Raw genomic sequence first — 15,199 nt, forward strand, 5'->3', positions numbered from 1 at the left:
AAACCACTTGAGAACAGGTCGCATACAACATGGCCCTTTACTCCTTGATACTTCGGTGTTTTCTAAGAAAGAGACCCAGCACAATTATCAAATTCAGGAAATTTAACATTGTATTCCAGTAATAATAATTCCAATAGCATCCCAATTTTGTCAAATGTCCCAGTAATGTCCTTCACATTGTCCCACAGCCGGGCTCCCACACTGCATGGAGCTGTAATGGTTCCTCAGCCTCCTTTAGTCTCTCACGACAATAACCTCCTTTAAGAACACAGGCCAGGGCTTCCCTGGTGGCGCAGTGGTTGAGAGTCTGCCTGCCCATGCAGGGGACACGGGTTCGTGCCCCGGTCCAGGAAGATCCCACATGCCGCGGAGCGGCTGGGCCCGTGAGCCATGGCCGCTGAACCTGCGCGTCCGGAGCCTGTGCTCCGCGACGGGAGAGGCCACAACAGTGAGAGGCCCGCATACAGCAAAAAAAAAAAAAAGAAAGAACACAGGCCAGTTATTTACCGGGCGTCCCTTTGACACGGGCTCATGATGACTCGGTGCGCGCGTCCTTGGCAACGCCCCACGAGCGGGGCTGTGGACTTTGCAGGGCTCCACGGTCCCGAGTCCATGGGGTCCTCCTGCTTTGAGGGTGACGTACCACTCAGTCAAGGAGCTTTCTGGTGTCTCCAGTTTGGTTACTACTGCTCCTTTGCAATGGGTAAGCAATTGCGGGGAGACGCCTTGAGAAGATGCAAATGTCCTATTACTCATCCAGCTGCCCCTCTCAATGCAGCATTCCTGATGATTCTGCCTGAGTCAAGTTTTACTGTAAGGACTGAAAGTGGCAATTTGCTAATTCCATCCTTCCTCCCAGATCGACAGTCAAAACGTCGAGGAATAGCTTTCCCTTCTGTCTCTCCATCACTGTAAGTGTGAACTCCTAGATTCTCACTTCATTCGATGGGTTACAACCCACCATCGTCCTTGTTTACTCTAGCACACAAATTGTCCCAGCTTGGCCACTGGGAACTCCCTCAAGCTGGCTTCTCTCTCCTGTCGATGTGCCCCATCAAACATTCTGAGCACCTCCTGCTATTTGGGCTCAACAAAATGTTCCAGGCTTTTGTGTCTTCCCTTCCTCAGCCCCGGAATCAGCCATTTCTCAAACATTCCCGGTTCCTCTGAGTGAGAAACGATATTTAGAAACCAAGATCTGAGCAAAACCTACTCCCTTTAAAAGTAACCAATTAAATCAAGATGAACAAATCAATAGGGCTTCTAGGAAGATTTTATTCCTCACCTATATATCTTTAAAGAAAGGTTTGGAAAAATTCCTCTAACCTGACCTATGGCTGCAGTGAGCCAGAATTCTGATTCTTCATTAGAATCAATACCAAGATAACAAAGAATAAATTCCATTAAGGATGGAATATTTCCATTCTTTTAACAGCTAGTAAAAGATTGCTTTTTTAAAAAATAAAAAAAAGGAAAAGTTTTCTTCCTTGAAGGAAAAAATTAAATAAGCAAAGAATAGGACAATATGTGTTTTTCCAAAATATCAGATGTTTCTTATGGTAATTTTGTTCACAGAAACGACAATTATAAATTTATTCACATTACCATTCTTCTTTTCTTTTTTACAGATCTTTTATTTCCAAATGACTGTCATATGCTAAGTCAAGATAAACGTACAAATGAAAGGCACTATTTCAATCATAAGAAATTAACTGACTAAATTACACATAAATATGCAACAAACCTGGGTCTTGATATCATACACAAAGAGAAGCCATGATGTGCCACGTCCGCCTAATGAAATTCAAAATTATTCATACAATTACACGTTTCAAAGTGACACGAACTCATCGTATTCTAATTACATCTTCAAAACTTTAAACATAAGTTGAAACCAGCTCAAAGGCGTAAGACACATTAGAGAAGTGCACCTGCAGCTCCAAGCCACTTGGTCACGCCTCCCTGGAACGGGCTTCTCTTGGCTTCTGGAGTAACCCACATACACACCTGCTCTCCCCTCCCCCTCCCCTCCCCTCCTCCTCCCTCTCCCCTCCTCCCCTCCCCCTCCCCCTCCCCTCGAGTCCTTTGCTGGGGGTCAAGGCTCAGGCCTTACACGGCTCCGGCCCCTCCCCAGGTGACCTCAGCCACTCCTTGGCTTCAACTCCTGGCACTAATGTCCCACGAGCCCTCCCTCCCATGCCCCAGACTCCTGGCATCCACCGCCGCCCACCTGACATATCCACACGCGTCCCAGACTGCACAGGCCACGTGGAATTCCTGGTCTCCCCTCCCGTCCCTGCACACTCTGCCTGCACCTTTCCGGGCTCAGCAAACTCCAGCAGCTCAGGCCAAACACCTCGGGCCGCCCTGGGCTCCTTCCTCCCTCGTGCCCCCAACTGGATCTGCCTGCTCACCCTGTTGGTTCTCTCCTCACAACGCATCCAGAATTGGACCACCTCTCACCAGCTGCTCCATCGATGGCCCAGATGCCTGCCAGAGCTCAGACCCCGTCCCCTGGCTCCTCCCCATCTCTTCCCCATGGCAGCCTGTGTCCTTCCCGCCCAAGCCCTGTCTCTTCTCGGACCCCACCTCTCCCCTGCTCCCCTCCTCCTGCCCACCTCCCTGCTGCTCCTGGAACCTGCTCCTGAATGAATGAATGAATGATAAATGATTTGGTCATGAATCATGTTTCTTGATCAGAACATGATGATAGTATTTTCATTCATCAAGTCATAACAGGATTCGTAACTAAAATTAAAGGAGTCATCCTCTGAAGTTACGAAACTTAATAGCCCACTGGAAGAGTGTACTTAATGCGTGTATTTATACGATATTCATCCGTTCGTTTGACACACGTTTCCTGGGCCATCACGGGGCCGGGTGCTGCTGAGCTGGAGGTCTGGCAGCGAGGACGACAGGTCCGCCCTGCTCCTGAGCTCACAGTGCGCGGCGCCCATGGCCGACAGCACCAAAGCCATCGCACAAGGAAACGTGCGGCCATGTGTCCTCAGAGAGAGGAAAGGGCTCTGGAAGTCGGGGGTGTTGGGGCTTGTCTCACAGGGCGATCAGGGATGGCTCCTCGAAGGAAAAGACATCCGACCTGCGAGTGCTGAGCAGACGCTCCCTAACCAGGCCCAGAGCTGGGGGCACTGAAGTCAGAGGGAAGGACACACACAACCCCACACAGTACAGTTTAAGGGCCAACAGAAGGATGGAGCTGGTGTGCAGAGGGCTGGCGGAAGCAGGACCGCTCGGGCCATGTGGAGGGCCGGGCCTTACCCTCACTGCTTTCAGGTAGCAAGAAGTCACGGAAGGGTTTTCAACAAGGACACAACCGATCTGCTCCACATTCCAAGAAGACACTCTTGGGGCATGAGCTTGTGTTAAGTGCGGCTGTTTACCATCCTAGCACTGGCCTGCCAGGTCCACTGGCACCCTTACTCCTGCTACGCCGGACACACACCCAGGATCAAAGGTCAGGGCCGCTCTCATCTGAGCTACCACTGCACAGAGCTGCTAGGAAGCACCAGCCCGGTACCAGGGGCAGAGTGAGGATGGGTAACACCAGGGTCCGCACCTCTGGAGCTCCCTAAGCATCCTCCGGCTTCTCGCGGCCAATGTGTGCTTCAGTTGCCATTGGAAACCTTTCCTGCCATGCTGGCTTTGTCCAGCCACCGAGCCACTGCCAGGAAACTGGCCAGGGAAATGCATTCTATTAACAGAAAATGGCATGATGGGGCCCAGACGGGTTGAAGAACTTTCCAGCGCTCACACGACCTGCAGAGGGCCGACCCGGCCCCGTGAGTCCCCTGGGAGCACTCCCCTCCGCTCACTGCCTCCACGTAGGCAAAGCTTGACAAGGGGGAAAGCAGGGCCCTCCACCCGGAAACCAGGGCCCCCAGACCCACAGAAGCCATCTGGGCCCTGCACCCCGATCGATCCCCCTGCATGGAAGACTCCAAGTTGGCTGAATCCCTCTTAACCCAGGGAACGTGGGTGCTTCGTGTATTTCACCTGCTCCCTTTTTCTGGGAACAGTGAAATGCTGCAAGTTCCTTATTTAAGATTTCTCTGTGTACAGAAGAACGGACAATAATCATAACAGTATTCTTCAAAATTACACACTCTTATTTCCCTTGAGTGAACAGTTCCCAAAACTGACTACAGAAGTGGTTAGAAGCACAAGGAACTAGAGCCCAGCAAAGGCCACTGCTGCCCCCCACTGGGACACAGCTGCTGCGGCCACCACGGGGCCTCTCAAGACAGCGAGGAATAAACAGCAACTTTCTATTTTTAGAAAGTACAGATTTCAAATTAAAGTTATTTGCCCCAAAATGCTAATTATTCCAAAAGAATGCCCAAACTTCACAATAAGTAGGAAATAACCATCAAATTCCATAGCAATTCTACGATCCTAAATAGTTTTTTTTCTTTTCTTTTAATAACCAGGGATCATGCCTTTCTACCTCTTTTCATTTCTATAACAGAAGTGTAGATGCGGAGGTTTCATCTTAATTTTAGGCTTGCTAAGAATTACGAACATATAAGCTCCTGTCACTTTCAAGAATATCTAACAAAAGCACTTCTAAATAGACTTTTTAAAGAAAATGGCATCGCACTGAAAGTCCTAACAGTAAGACAAAACTTCTCCAGCGTTGACACATCTTAAACAAAAAGTAAGGTATGAATAAGAAGGTATAACAACAAAAAAAGTAAATTTCTTTTTTTTTTAATTAAAAATCATATCAGTCATACAGTGGCATTTCAGCAAACATCCAATTTTACCAAGATTATTATGGCTACAATTATATACTTTGAAAAGTGAAGGGGGATTTCTTACTATGGTCTGTAAACCAACAATTACAATGAAAGCATCCCATTCTGGTCACCTTTCCAAAGGCTAAATTTAGGATCATTTTCAGTCTGATGCGGCAGCATTTTCACTTGTGAAAGTACAGAGTCAGAGTTCAATACAAATCAGTCAACTGAGGTCAGCTGAAACTAGTCAACGCTCATGCACCCTGAAAATCATCTCACTGCAAAATCCAAGGAATGATCAGCTCCAAGGGAACATTCCCTTAACTTTCCCAAGTGATTTCAACAGAATATAAGTGAGTGAACGTGAAAATATCCACCCATATTAGACACCAGGAGCTCATAAAGTAGTTTTCAGACTGGAATTTTTAGGGCTTAGGTAGATCATTGAGACCTTTATCTGAAGCAAAAGTTTTAAACTACAAGACTGGATCTTTTATGATTAATCTTCTAGGGCCCTGAAGTACTTTGTTAAACCAATGATCTAAAATCCGATGTTCCCTCAGAATCTTGGGAGGCTGTCATTTTGCACATGGGGGAGCAGGCCTGAGATAGGTGGTCTGTTCGGGCTGGAAGCCCCCTCATAACCTAGAACCAAACACGCAGGGGGCAGGAGAGTGCATACTCACCATCTGGGGCACGCCAAAGACAACAACATTTGAGTACTGCGAAAAAGTGACCTAAAGGGGAGGGAAAAAACAATTCACAGATTAATTTTTGAAAGCCATACATTAGCTTAAGTTTTATTTCAAAATGAGTAGCAATTTCCCATTTCACCCAACAGTGGGTTTTCGCAAAGAGTGGTCCTTTTTAAGATTTCCCACATTCACACTTTCGCCCGTGTTAGTTCATCTGTTACAGTTTTCCAAAAGTTTCCCGTAAGTTATCTCATCTCATCTTCACAGCCACTCCATGCAGGGCCGCCCGGGGTCAACTGTCAGAAAGGCAGTGACTCATCCAGGGACCACTGGTGCTCATCAAGGTAGCCCGGGCCGTCTGCACCCCTGGCCCACTTTCTACTCCACTCTCTACCAAACGAGCTTAGCAAGAGCTCAAGGGATTTCAGAACCACCTGTTTTTCCTGTTGAGCCATCCTTAGAATTCTAGCCCCCCTCCTCTTCTCTAAAATACTAAGTAAAAGATGCAATGAAATGGTCTTTAGTTGGAAAACTGGGGGAAAAAGTGCTTCACCAGTCAAAATTCTTAGTGCCCAATAAAAGTTTTATTTACTCTATGGAGAGCTCATTTACGTATATACAGAATAAAACTCGAGTGAATTTTTATAAGCTACTGATGACAATATTACAATGGGAAATTGTTATTTAAGAAAAAGCATTTTATGGAGCATTCCTAAAGCAAAATTACAGGGCACTTTTTAGAGAACAAGTAAACTTAGAAATATCTTGTGCTTTATGAAGACATGAAGGAACCATGACAGCATGGTTGGTGGATCCCTTCTTTTCTCCTGCACCACCTCTGTCTCTCTCTAGGTATGTATACACATACACACACACACACACACACATACACACACTCACACACACATATACACACTCACACACATAAACCACATATACACACTCACACATATACAAACACACATGTACACACACATAAATACACATTCACAGACACACACATACACAAACTCACACATATACAGTCTCACACACATACACACATACACACACATATACACACACATACACAAACACACATATACATAAACAGTCTCACATATACACACAAACACACATTCACACACACATACATACACATATACACACAAATAAACACACTCACACACATACACACATACAAACACACACACACACACCTACTATTTACCAAGAATGACATTAACAAGTTAATGCCTATATTACGATGCATAAGACTTCCAAAAGAGATCCAAATCTTATCACTGCATAATAAATAGAAATGAGAACTTTTTAAATTGAGTAAATAAAATGTTAGTATTCACATGACCTATAAGTTATAAACCTGAAGTTTCTACTCTAAAGTAGTGTTGATTTGTAAAATGTATCAATTTAAAAGCTGTTCACATTTCATTATGCTGAAATATACACTTATATTTCTTCTTTTAATACATCTTCAGTTCTCAGTCATACTAATCACGAATTATAAAGTTTGGGGGTGGAGTTTCCTAGCACCATCCTCTGCCTTACTTACCTTCCACAAGTCTGAGATGTAAAATTTGGCCGATGCCTGCACCCCTTCCCGCCGAGCGCAGTATCTGGAGTACCAGACGAGCCAGGGGTTTAATTCATAACCCACAGCTGTGAATCCTTCCTTTGCAGCTGCTATTACCTGTGGGGAGAGGCCATGTTCAAAATAAGAAAAACATCAACTCACATAGTCAAATGATATGAAAACTTCCTATTTATGGTCTATAATCATAAAACATCCAATCAAAAGGTGTTTGTTCAAGACACCATTTAAAGGTGGGGCTCTGAAGTTACAATAGCTTTGTGGACAACGTAATGCCCGTCCATTTAAACTCAGTTTTCTTATTTTTCTGTCGAAGATTTCACCTTGAGCATCAGAACAGGCTTGCTTTGGACAGCTGCCTAATTCATTCTGGACTGGCCCACCCCAGGAAGGGCTGACAAAAAGTTTCTGAAAACCTGCCTTCTCCTTCCATCACTGACGGAACAGCAGCAGGCGAACTGAGCGAGCCTGGAGACTGTTTTGTGAACTAGCTGTAACATGCAATGAGAACAACCGGTCAGTGAGGAACCTGCAATTAATTACACATTTCCTTGGTATTTAAAGATGGTTCGCTCAAAATCGACAACAGGTAAAAGCAAAATGGAACGAGTCAGGATAAAGTCAAGTGCCGAACGTCCCCGGCCTCCAAAGGTGAGAGGGACGGTGGGCTGGGCTGCGGTCTCTGCTCACCCTGTTTTGCCACCGCTGTTCAAGGGAGCAGCCCTGAAGGAACTGTCCCATCTACGGCAATTTCCCAAGTAACTACGGTGTCGCCCCTTTGCCATTTTCTTAGAAACCAGAAAGAGACCATCCAGAGATGTAAAGCGTTCATATCTGGATTTTAAAATGTCCTCCTAGTTAATATATAATCCCCGGATTTCTTCAAAACAAGTCACTCTTGCTGATTATTCCAGGTCACTACCATGAAACTGCAGGGTCCACGTCTGCAGGGGCAGTGAAAGGTGCTGTACCCTGCTGGTTTCCACACTAAATGTTTCCAGAACACGAGCCTATGCTTCTGCTATCCTCACTTTCTGCTCATCATCTGGGGGGAGGCCTAAAGATGGTGCCACCTTGCCCAACGAGGGACACCGTTGGCCAGTCAGTGGCTTTAAGTCTTTATTTATAGGTTCCCAGCTGGGGTCACAATGAGCTGAAGTCACTGAAAGTCTGATTTTTGGATAAGTGGGGCTCAACACATTGGCTCTTCCTTATTTAACTCAATATTACCACACAGGAATTATGATACTTGTATAAATACAGGTAAATGTAGAAGCATTTATGATGCAAAAAATGTAAAACAAACTACATGACTTAACATGTTTCTTCTGGTTATGTCACCTCTACTGCCTAAGATTTTTAATGGACAACTTCATAATTACAAATTAGTTGTTCCTTTTTACCTGGCAGATCTACAGTGCACTTTCACCTTTAAGAAAAATTAAATCTGAGAAAAATAAATTCCAAAATCCCGCTGAAGGGCTTAGAAGTTCAGCCAAACAAACACAAAATTAAATGACTTTAATTAGGCTGTCAATTTAGCAAGTCTTTGCATAAGCCTCACAAGAAATGTGAAACAGAAATTTTAAACCTTAAAACCTGAAACAACATAAACCTTAAAACATCTTCGCATAACTCACGATACGTCCGTCGCCACTACCGATGTCTACCAGGGGTCCTCTCCTGCATCGCAACATTTTCACAACATTTTCAATCTGCTTTGCAGTTGCAGGTACAAAAGGCAAACAGATTCTTCGGAAGGCTGGTGTTATAAACGGTGTGGCCACAGCATACACGACCACCAGCGTCCCCCCAACAATGCCAGTAAATAAGAACCCCCAATTGCTTTTCTTCAAACTGTTGCCCTCAAGACTTGTAGGTGGAACACATCCTGACTGCCTTTCTTCTTTAAGTGTTTCTGGGGGTGTCCCTGGATTGAGAGCAAGCAGAAAAGATATATGTAGCACCAAATCGGAAATCCAAGGTAGTGGGGTTTTTTTTTTACAATTCTTATTGACAAATAAACTCATGCTTTTTAAAGGATAATTTTGCTCAATACAATTTAAATTACAAATGTAGAATTCCACAATGAGTTCTAGAGTCCAGCAACTAAAGTGTTTTACAGAAAAGTATTCAATACTCATGGAAGACTAAAACCTTTTCTTTCCAACATATTGATTTTTTTTCTAGGCATCTTCCTTAGAAAACAATGTGTTCCAATCTATTTGGTATTTTATGAATCAGTATCCGTTAATTCAAATATTAACTATGTACTCCATATTTTTATGGTTCAGAACAAAGCCCCATAAAGAAATAAGCATGAAAATGTCTGATTATTACCCTATTTCAAATAGGATGAAAGTATTCTACATCAAAATTGGTCAGGCATCAATTATCCAGTTGTACAAATTCAATTCTGAAGTACAGAGGAGACAAAACTCAGGTTTTACTAAATATGGTAATAAGGAGATTTTTAAAGCAGATCCACAAAGAACAAAAAATAAAATAAGCATTTCAATGTTATCACAAGTACAGAATATAACAAACTCTAGTCACTGATTACAGAGGAAACAAATGGTAACTTACATAACCTCCTCTTGAGTTTATCCTTTAGAACAGTATTCCTAATAGGATCTCAAGTTTTTTAAGTTGAAATTGACTTGAAATTAATTTCTAAATGGATTAATGATGAGCACAGCACAAGAGCGAAGGGCACGGCTGCAGAGGCTGCCAAGGTCAGGACCCTGGCTCCGCCCCTCACTAAGAGCTGTGACCCTTCACCTCTCCGAACCTCAGTCTCCTCCTCTGTAAGGTGAGGATCATGGGATCCTTGTGAGGATGAAACAAGGGGATACAGGAAGAGCACTCAGAACAGCGCCCAGCACCTGAACCCCACAGGGAACAAGCCCATCGCTGCCCTGAACCAGCTCTCCATCTCACTGAGGCGCTAAGACCAAAACCACAGGAATCTGCAGGAAAAAGGAGAGTGAGAGGAGGGGCGACAACAGAGTCTTATCCATCGAAGGCAGTAGTGTTCATAGTTTTGGCGTTAGTAAGCCATACAAAAGGCCCACTGGGTTAGTCTCCTGCTGCTGCTGTAAGAAATAACCACAAAGTTGGTGGGTTAAAACAACATGCATAGCTGATGCGGATGATTATAATTTTTGTGACTTTCTGTTTGAATTAAAAAAAAAAAATCCCACAAGGACTCAGAGACAAAAAATATATAAATCAATTTTCACTGCAAAGTAAAGGAGCTGTTACAGTGGAGGATTCCTGGACTGAATGTCAACATTATGACACAGTGTGAGTGTGTTTCGTGTTTGGTAATTGCAATCATTGTTGCTTTTGTCGTGGTCATCCATTTACAATGCTTGGTGTCAGTCTATTTATCTCCTGTAAAAATAAAATACAGTGTGTGTGTGTATGTGTGTGTGTGTGTGAAAAAATAAATAAAAACACGCATTTATTAACGTACAGTTCTGAAGGTCAGATGCCTGAAATAGGCTGGCTGTGCTGTGTTCCTTCTGGAAGCTCTAGGGTAGGATGGGCCACCTGCATTCCTCGGCCACCGGTCCCACATCGCTCAACCTCTGGTTCCATCGCGACACCTCCTCTGACAGCCCTGCCCCCCTTTCCTTTATAGGAAAGGGATCCTCCCCTTGTGAGCACATTGGCCCACCCAGACAAGCCAGGATAATTCCCCCACGTCAAGGTCCTTAACTTAACCACATCTGCCAAGTTGCTCCCCAGGTAGCGGCCTCGCAGGGTCCGGGGATTCAAACATGGACCTATTTCCGCCTACCATACCCATGAGATGTGGTCATCTGTCACAGCTGTGGTGAGGTCCAAATGTGAACACAGGACACACCAGAAGCTGGCCCACGGCTGTGAGTCACTGCTTGGGGGGGTGGGGGGAGGAGCTGACCCACCTCAGCATCTTTGTTGCAGCTTTGTTGTTGCTGCCCGAGGTGCCCTGAAGTGAGTTTTACAACTAGTATCAGGGAGGAAAACCAGTTCAGACACAACAACAAAAGTCTATTGCTGATGCAGGCGATGGAAGTAAAGTAAAAGTAAAGTTTAGGAAAGTGACTGTGTTTGATAGAAAGCAAGAGTGTTAAATACATTCTCATTTATACTTTTCAGCATTGTATGGAGGAACTTACACGCTAATAGAAGTGCATTTGATTTTTTTTTTTTTAAGTCAAGGCACATGTGTCCTGCCTTGTGTAAAATCCTCCTGCAGGCATTCCAACTGTAGAGGACAGTGGTTAGGAAGATTCCAGCCACACAACTCTGGAGTCTCAGAACTGAACAGGTTGTGTGGCACTAGTTGTTGCTAAGGCTCAGTTTCCTTGCCTGTAACATTCTAAAATAATACTATCCTTACAGAGTTATTGGGTCAGTTAAATAAACAATGCATATAAAGCCCTTAGCACAGCCCGAGAGAGAAAGTGATGACTACTGGCCACTATTATTATTACTCTCAATACTATCACAGGGGGGCTCAACAATTTTTAACAGCTTTATTGAGATGTAATTCATATATCATACAATTTGCCCATCTGATGTGTACAATTCAAAGGTTCTTAGTAGATTCAGATATGTGTAACCATCACCATAGTTAAATTCAGAACTTCTTCATTACTTCCAGAAGGAACCCCTTATGCTTTTCGCCATCACCCCCCCATCCTCCCCCCTGCCCCTCTGGCCCTAAGCGGCCACAAATCTGCCTTCTGTCTCTAAAGAAAGCAGACTTTCATGAGTGAAATCATACAGTATGTGGTTTTTGTGAGTGACTTTTCACCTAGCATAATGTTCTCAAGATTCATCCATGTTGTACTATGTATCAGCATTTTATTCCTTCTTATGGCCAAATATTTAATATCCCACTGCATGGATAGCCCACATCTTGTTTATCCACTTGTCTGTTGATGGACTGTTTCTCTAGTCAGCATAAGCCAATAGGGAGTTGATTAGACCAACACGAGTCAGATGACCCAAACGGTTTCACCTGTGTACACATGGGCCCTTCAACTTAATCAGCAAAAGATGTGATGAACTCTTGGTCTTCAGGGCCCCCATTAGCCTGAGTGAGTGGTGGGGGCCCAGTGGAGACAGTTACAAGGCAGGTTGTGAGAGATGCTCTAACGTGTACCAAACGCCATGGGAATACGACAGGAGGTGGAGGAAAGACTGATCCCAATGATGGAACCGGGAAGGTGTCGGCAGAAACAGAATCTGAGCGGGGCGTGAGGGTACAGGTTTCCCCCACTGTCCAAAAGCAGAGTGTTTCCATGAAATCTTTCGTAAGCCAAACGGCTTAAAGCAAAAGAAATCTAGGTGAAGCACGGATGCTCCCAGACACAGTTCAGGGCTGTGGCGGCTGGATGCTGAGTGTGGTTTCTGGGGAAGGAGCCTGGCGGGGCTGCTCCCGCTGCCGGGGTGCACACTGCCTCCGGGACAGCTCCCTGCAAAACTAAGTCAGCACGCTGTGTTCCCTTTTCCCCCTTTGTCATGAAAGCAAAAACCTTCTTTGGACTCCTTTCAGTTTGGGAAAACAGGGACTAATGTAGGCTTTTCACAAAAGCAAAGTGGTGTAAAGTTCATTTTCAAAAAGCAAAGGATGCCTGTATTAGAAAAGGGACATTCTCAAAAGAAGGATGGACACCTTGGAACCAAGGCATGGAAGGCGGGGGAGCAGTTTGATGAGCACGGGGTGGGAGATAAAACAGGAAGGACGGGGGAGCCCTTGCACACCAGGTTAAACATGTACTTTATTCTTATGCACTGGGATGAAACTTTCTGTGCAAAAGCACTACAATATTTGTGTTTTTTAGAAAGTCAACACTGGCAGCAGTGTACCCCTTGATGAAATCACTCAATCTTCTGTGTCAAGTTTTTAGACCTGCAAAAGTCTTTCAACGTCACAAAAACTTGCATGAGCTTTTGAAGAAGTTACTATGTAAATCCAATGTATATATCCAAAATATTGCTATGTCCGTTCAGTAAAAAATGTACTGATTTTTATCAGTGAAAGCCAATCCTTAAAGATTCAAAGCTAAAATCAAGACTGCTTCTACAAATGTCTAATCCTCTGGATGGAACATGTTAGATTCAGTCATACTGTCATATAAATGACATAAGATTTCCGTCACATGTGCTCTTTTGAACATGGCAACATTCCTTTACATGAGAGCTGTGGGGACCATTGGCTATTTTTGAGCACCTGGAGGGAGCCAGTTGTCGAAAGTAAATGACCCAAAAGAGTGAACTTCTGTTGTCTCCAGCCTTGCCTAGTTACTGACTTCTGATAATGGTTGAAAATCTCAATTTTCAGTGACAGATCTGGGTCAGCCAAAGCTAGAGGCAGTGACAGAGGCACAAAAAGGTACAGGGTTCTTATCCAAGTTCAAGCCAAAGGAAAAAGGCCAGGAAGAAAGGACAGGCCTTTTGGGGATTGGGACCTGACGTTTGTTTAAAGTGGGGTTTATATTTGAACGTCACAATATTTTAGGGCTGTTCACCGTGTACTTGCATATACATACAGGCTGAAAAACTACAGCATATATTTTATGTCCCTTTAACGTATATTATTTTGTCCCTTAAGAAGCCTTTCTTGTACTAGTCTAACGTCATTTGTGTCTTTTTGAAATAGAGAATGTATTGACATTAGAAAAAAACTTTTTTTCCATGTTTTGACAGGAAATAAACTGCATAGGGGACATCCTTAGACATTTCCTATACTTCAGGACAATCTAATGAACCAAATGGATTACAGGATTCATCACCGTGAATGAGGAAACGCTGACTTGGCCAAGCCAAAGTGAATTGAGACCAGAGCCAAAATGTCCTCGGAGCACCACTGAAGTGGGCCAAGCAACAGGAGAGGTTAAATGCCCACCACCAACCATCCAGTGACAAAGCCAGTTCTTAACTTTCAGGCCACAGTTAAATGTTATAACCCACACATTCATTTCAACATCTGAGCAGCCGATAAAAGCTAGGAATAATACAGCAGGGTAAGTCCCTATTCTACAGCAGCTAGAGTGCAGGGAGACTGGAAACCCATAATAAATAAGTCTAAGCCTAGAAAGTATTACGTCGTGATCAGCACTCCGAAGAAAAAGCAGCAGAGGGGATTCAGAGGACCTGGTATTACTTAGACAGGGTTGCCAGGAAAAGATCTTTCAGAGGCAGCACAACACAGGGCTTCAGAGTGGGACTCTTAGCGCAAGGCCAGGCCATTTTGCTTCTTACTAGCTGGGTAACTCTGGGCAAGTTACTGGAGTATTCGTGCAAAACGGCGATCTCTTTAACAAACACAAATACAAACAAATCTCTTTAACAAACACATAATACAAACAAACAGAGCTTGCTAGGGACCAGGCACTGTTCTCCCTGAATCCGTAAAGCAGCCGTAAACAGAGATGCTACTGTTACTATTGCCATTTTTGCAGACAAGTCACTTCTCCAAAGACACAGCTAGTAAGTGGCAGAGCTGTGATCCCCACCCGGACAGTGTGACTCCAGTGCCCACATCTCAGAAGACCGTTCCGGATTAAGTGAGTTATTCGCTCTGAAGCGCTGAGAACAGTTCCCGGTGGCCAGATACCAGGACCGCCGCAGGTACAAGCACTGAGCACCGAACCCCAGACCTCGAGCTCGAGCAGCGGCCCCGCAGCTCCCAGTCCCGCCGCGCCGACACGGACCTGCTGCATCGCTGACATCCCGCCTGACTGACCACCACGCCCAGGAGGCCCACGCCGCGCCCCCGCCCGCGCCCGGAACACACCATCACGCCCGGCCGCGCTCACCTCCTTCTTCCATCGCGAGATCCCCGGTAGTTTTAAAAACAGGAAGTGGACTCTACCATCTCCTCGGAGCCGGGGTGGGAAGGAGGGAGAATATAATGCTCTAAGTAAATGAGCTCCTCGTTGGGAACCACTGTCAAGAAATAGTCAATTTTATAGATTTAATAAATGTTGAACTTCTATCTACTCCTGGCTTGTGGGTTCTCAAGTTCCCGTCCGTGTCTTCCAACTTCCCCCCACAGCTTCCTGGATGATAGAAGTTTCCGAAGGCCGCTGATTCCAGAAGGTACTGTCCGGCGTTAAACTAGTCTCTAGTAAGAAATAAGTCTCAGCGGCCCATAC

The 15,199-nt window shown here is 44.8% G+C and overlaps 1 protein-coding gene across 4 annotated transcripts in view; it reads right to left on the reverse strand.

The window, feature by feature from the left end:
• The window catches only part of ATPSCKMT (ATP synthase c subunit lysine N-methyltransferase), a 29,583-nt gene extending 14,472 nt beyond the window's left edge, over nt 1–15,111 (reverse strand). The window contains exons 1-4 of one of the 4 annotated variants that reach the window (XM_079917897.1): nt 14,861–15,111; nt 8,684–8,973; nt 7,005–7,142; nt 5,444–5,494 (exon numbers count right to left, since the gene is read on the reverse strand). In XM_079917897.1, the coding sequence (XP_079774023.1) occupies nt 5,444–5,494; nt 7,005–7,142; nt 8,684–8,973; nt 14,861–14,873 (492 nt within the window). In that variant the 5' untranslated portion in view covers nt 14,874–15,111. Of the gene's footprint in view, nt 1–5,443; nt 5,495–7,004; nt 7,143–8,683; nt 9,356–14,860 lie in introns of those variants that run through there. The other 3 variants (XM_079917895.1, XM_079917896.1, XM_079917898.1) reach the window with 3 other exon arrangements.
• Nucleotides 15,112–15,199: the final 88 nt, after the last annotated feature.

This window comes from Stenella coeruleoalba (genome assembly GCF_951394435.1).
Source record: "Stenella coeruleoalba genome assembly, chromosome: 3".
Taxonomy (NCBI): Eukaryota; Metazoa; Chordata; class Mammalia; order Artiodactyla; family Delphinidae; genus Stenella; species Stenella coeruleoalba.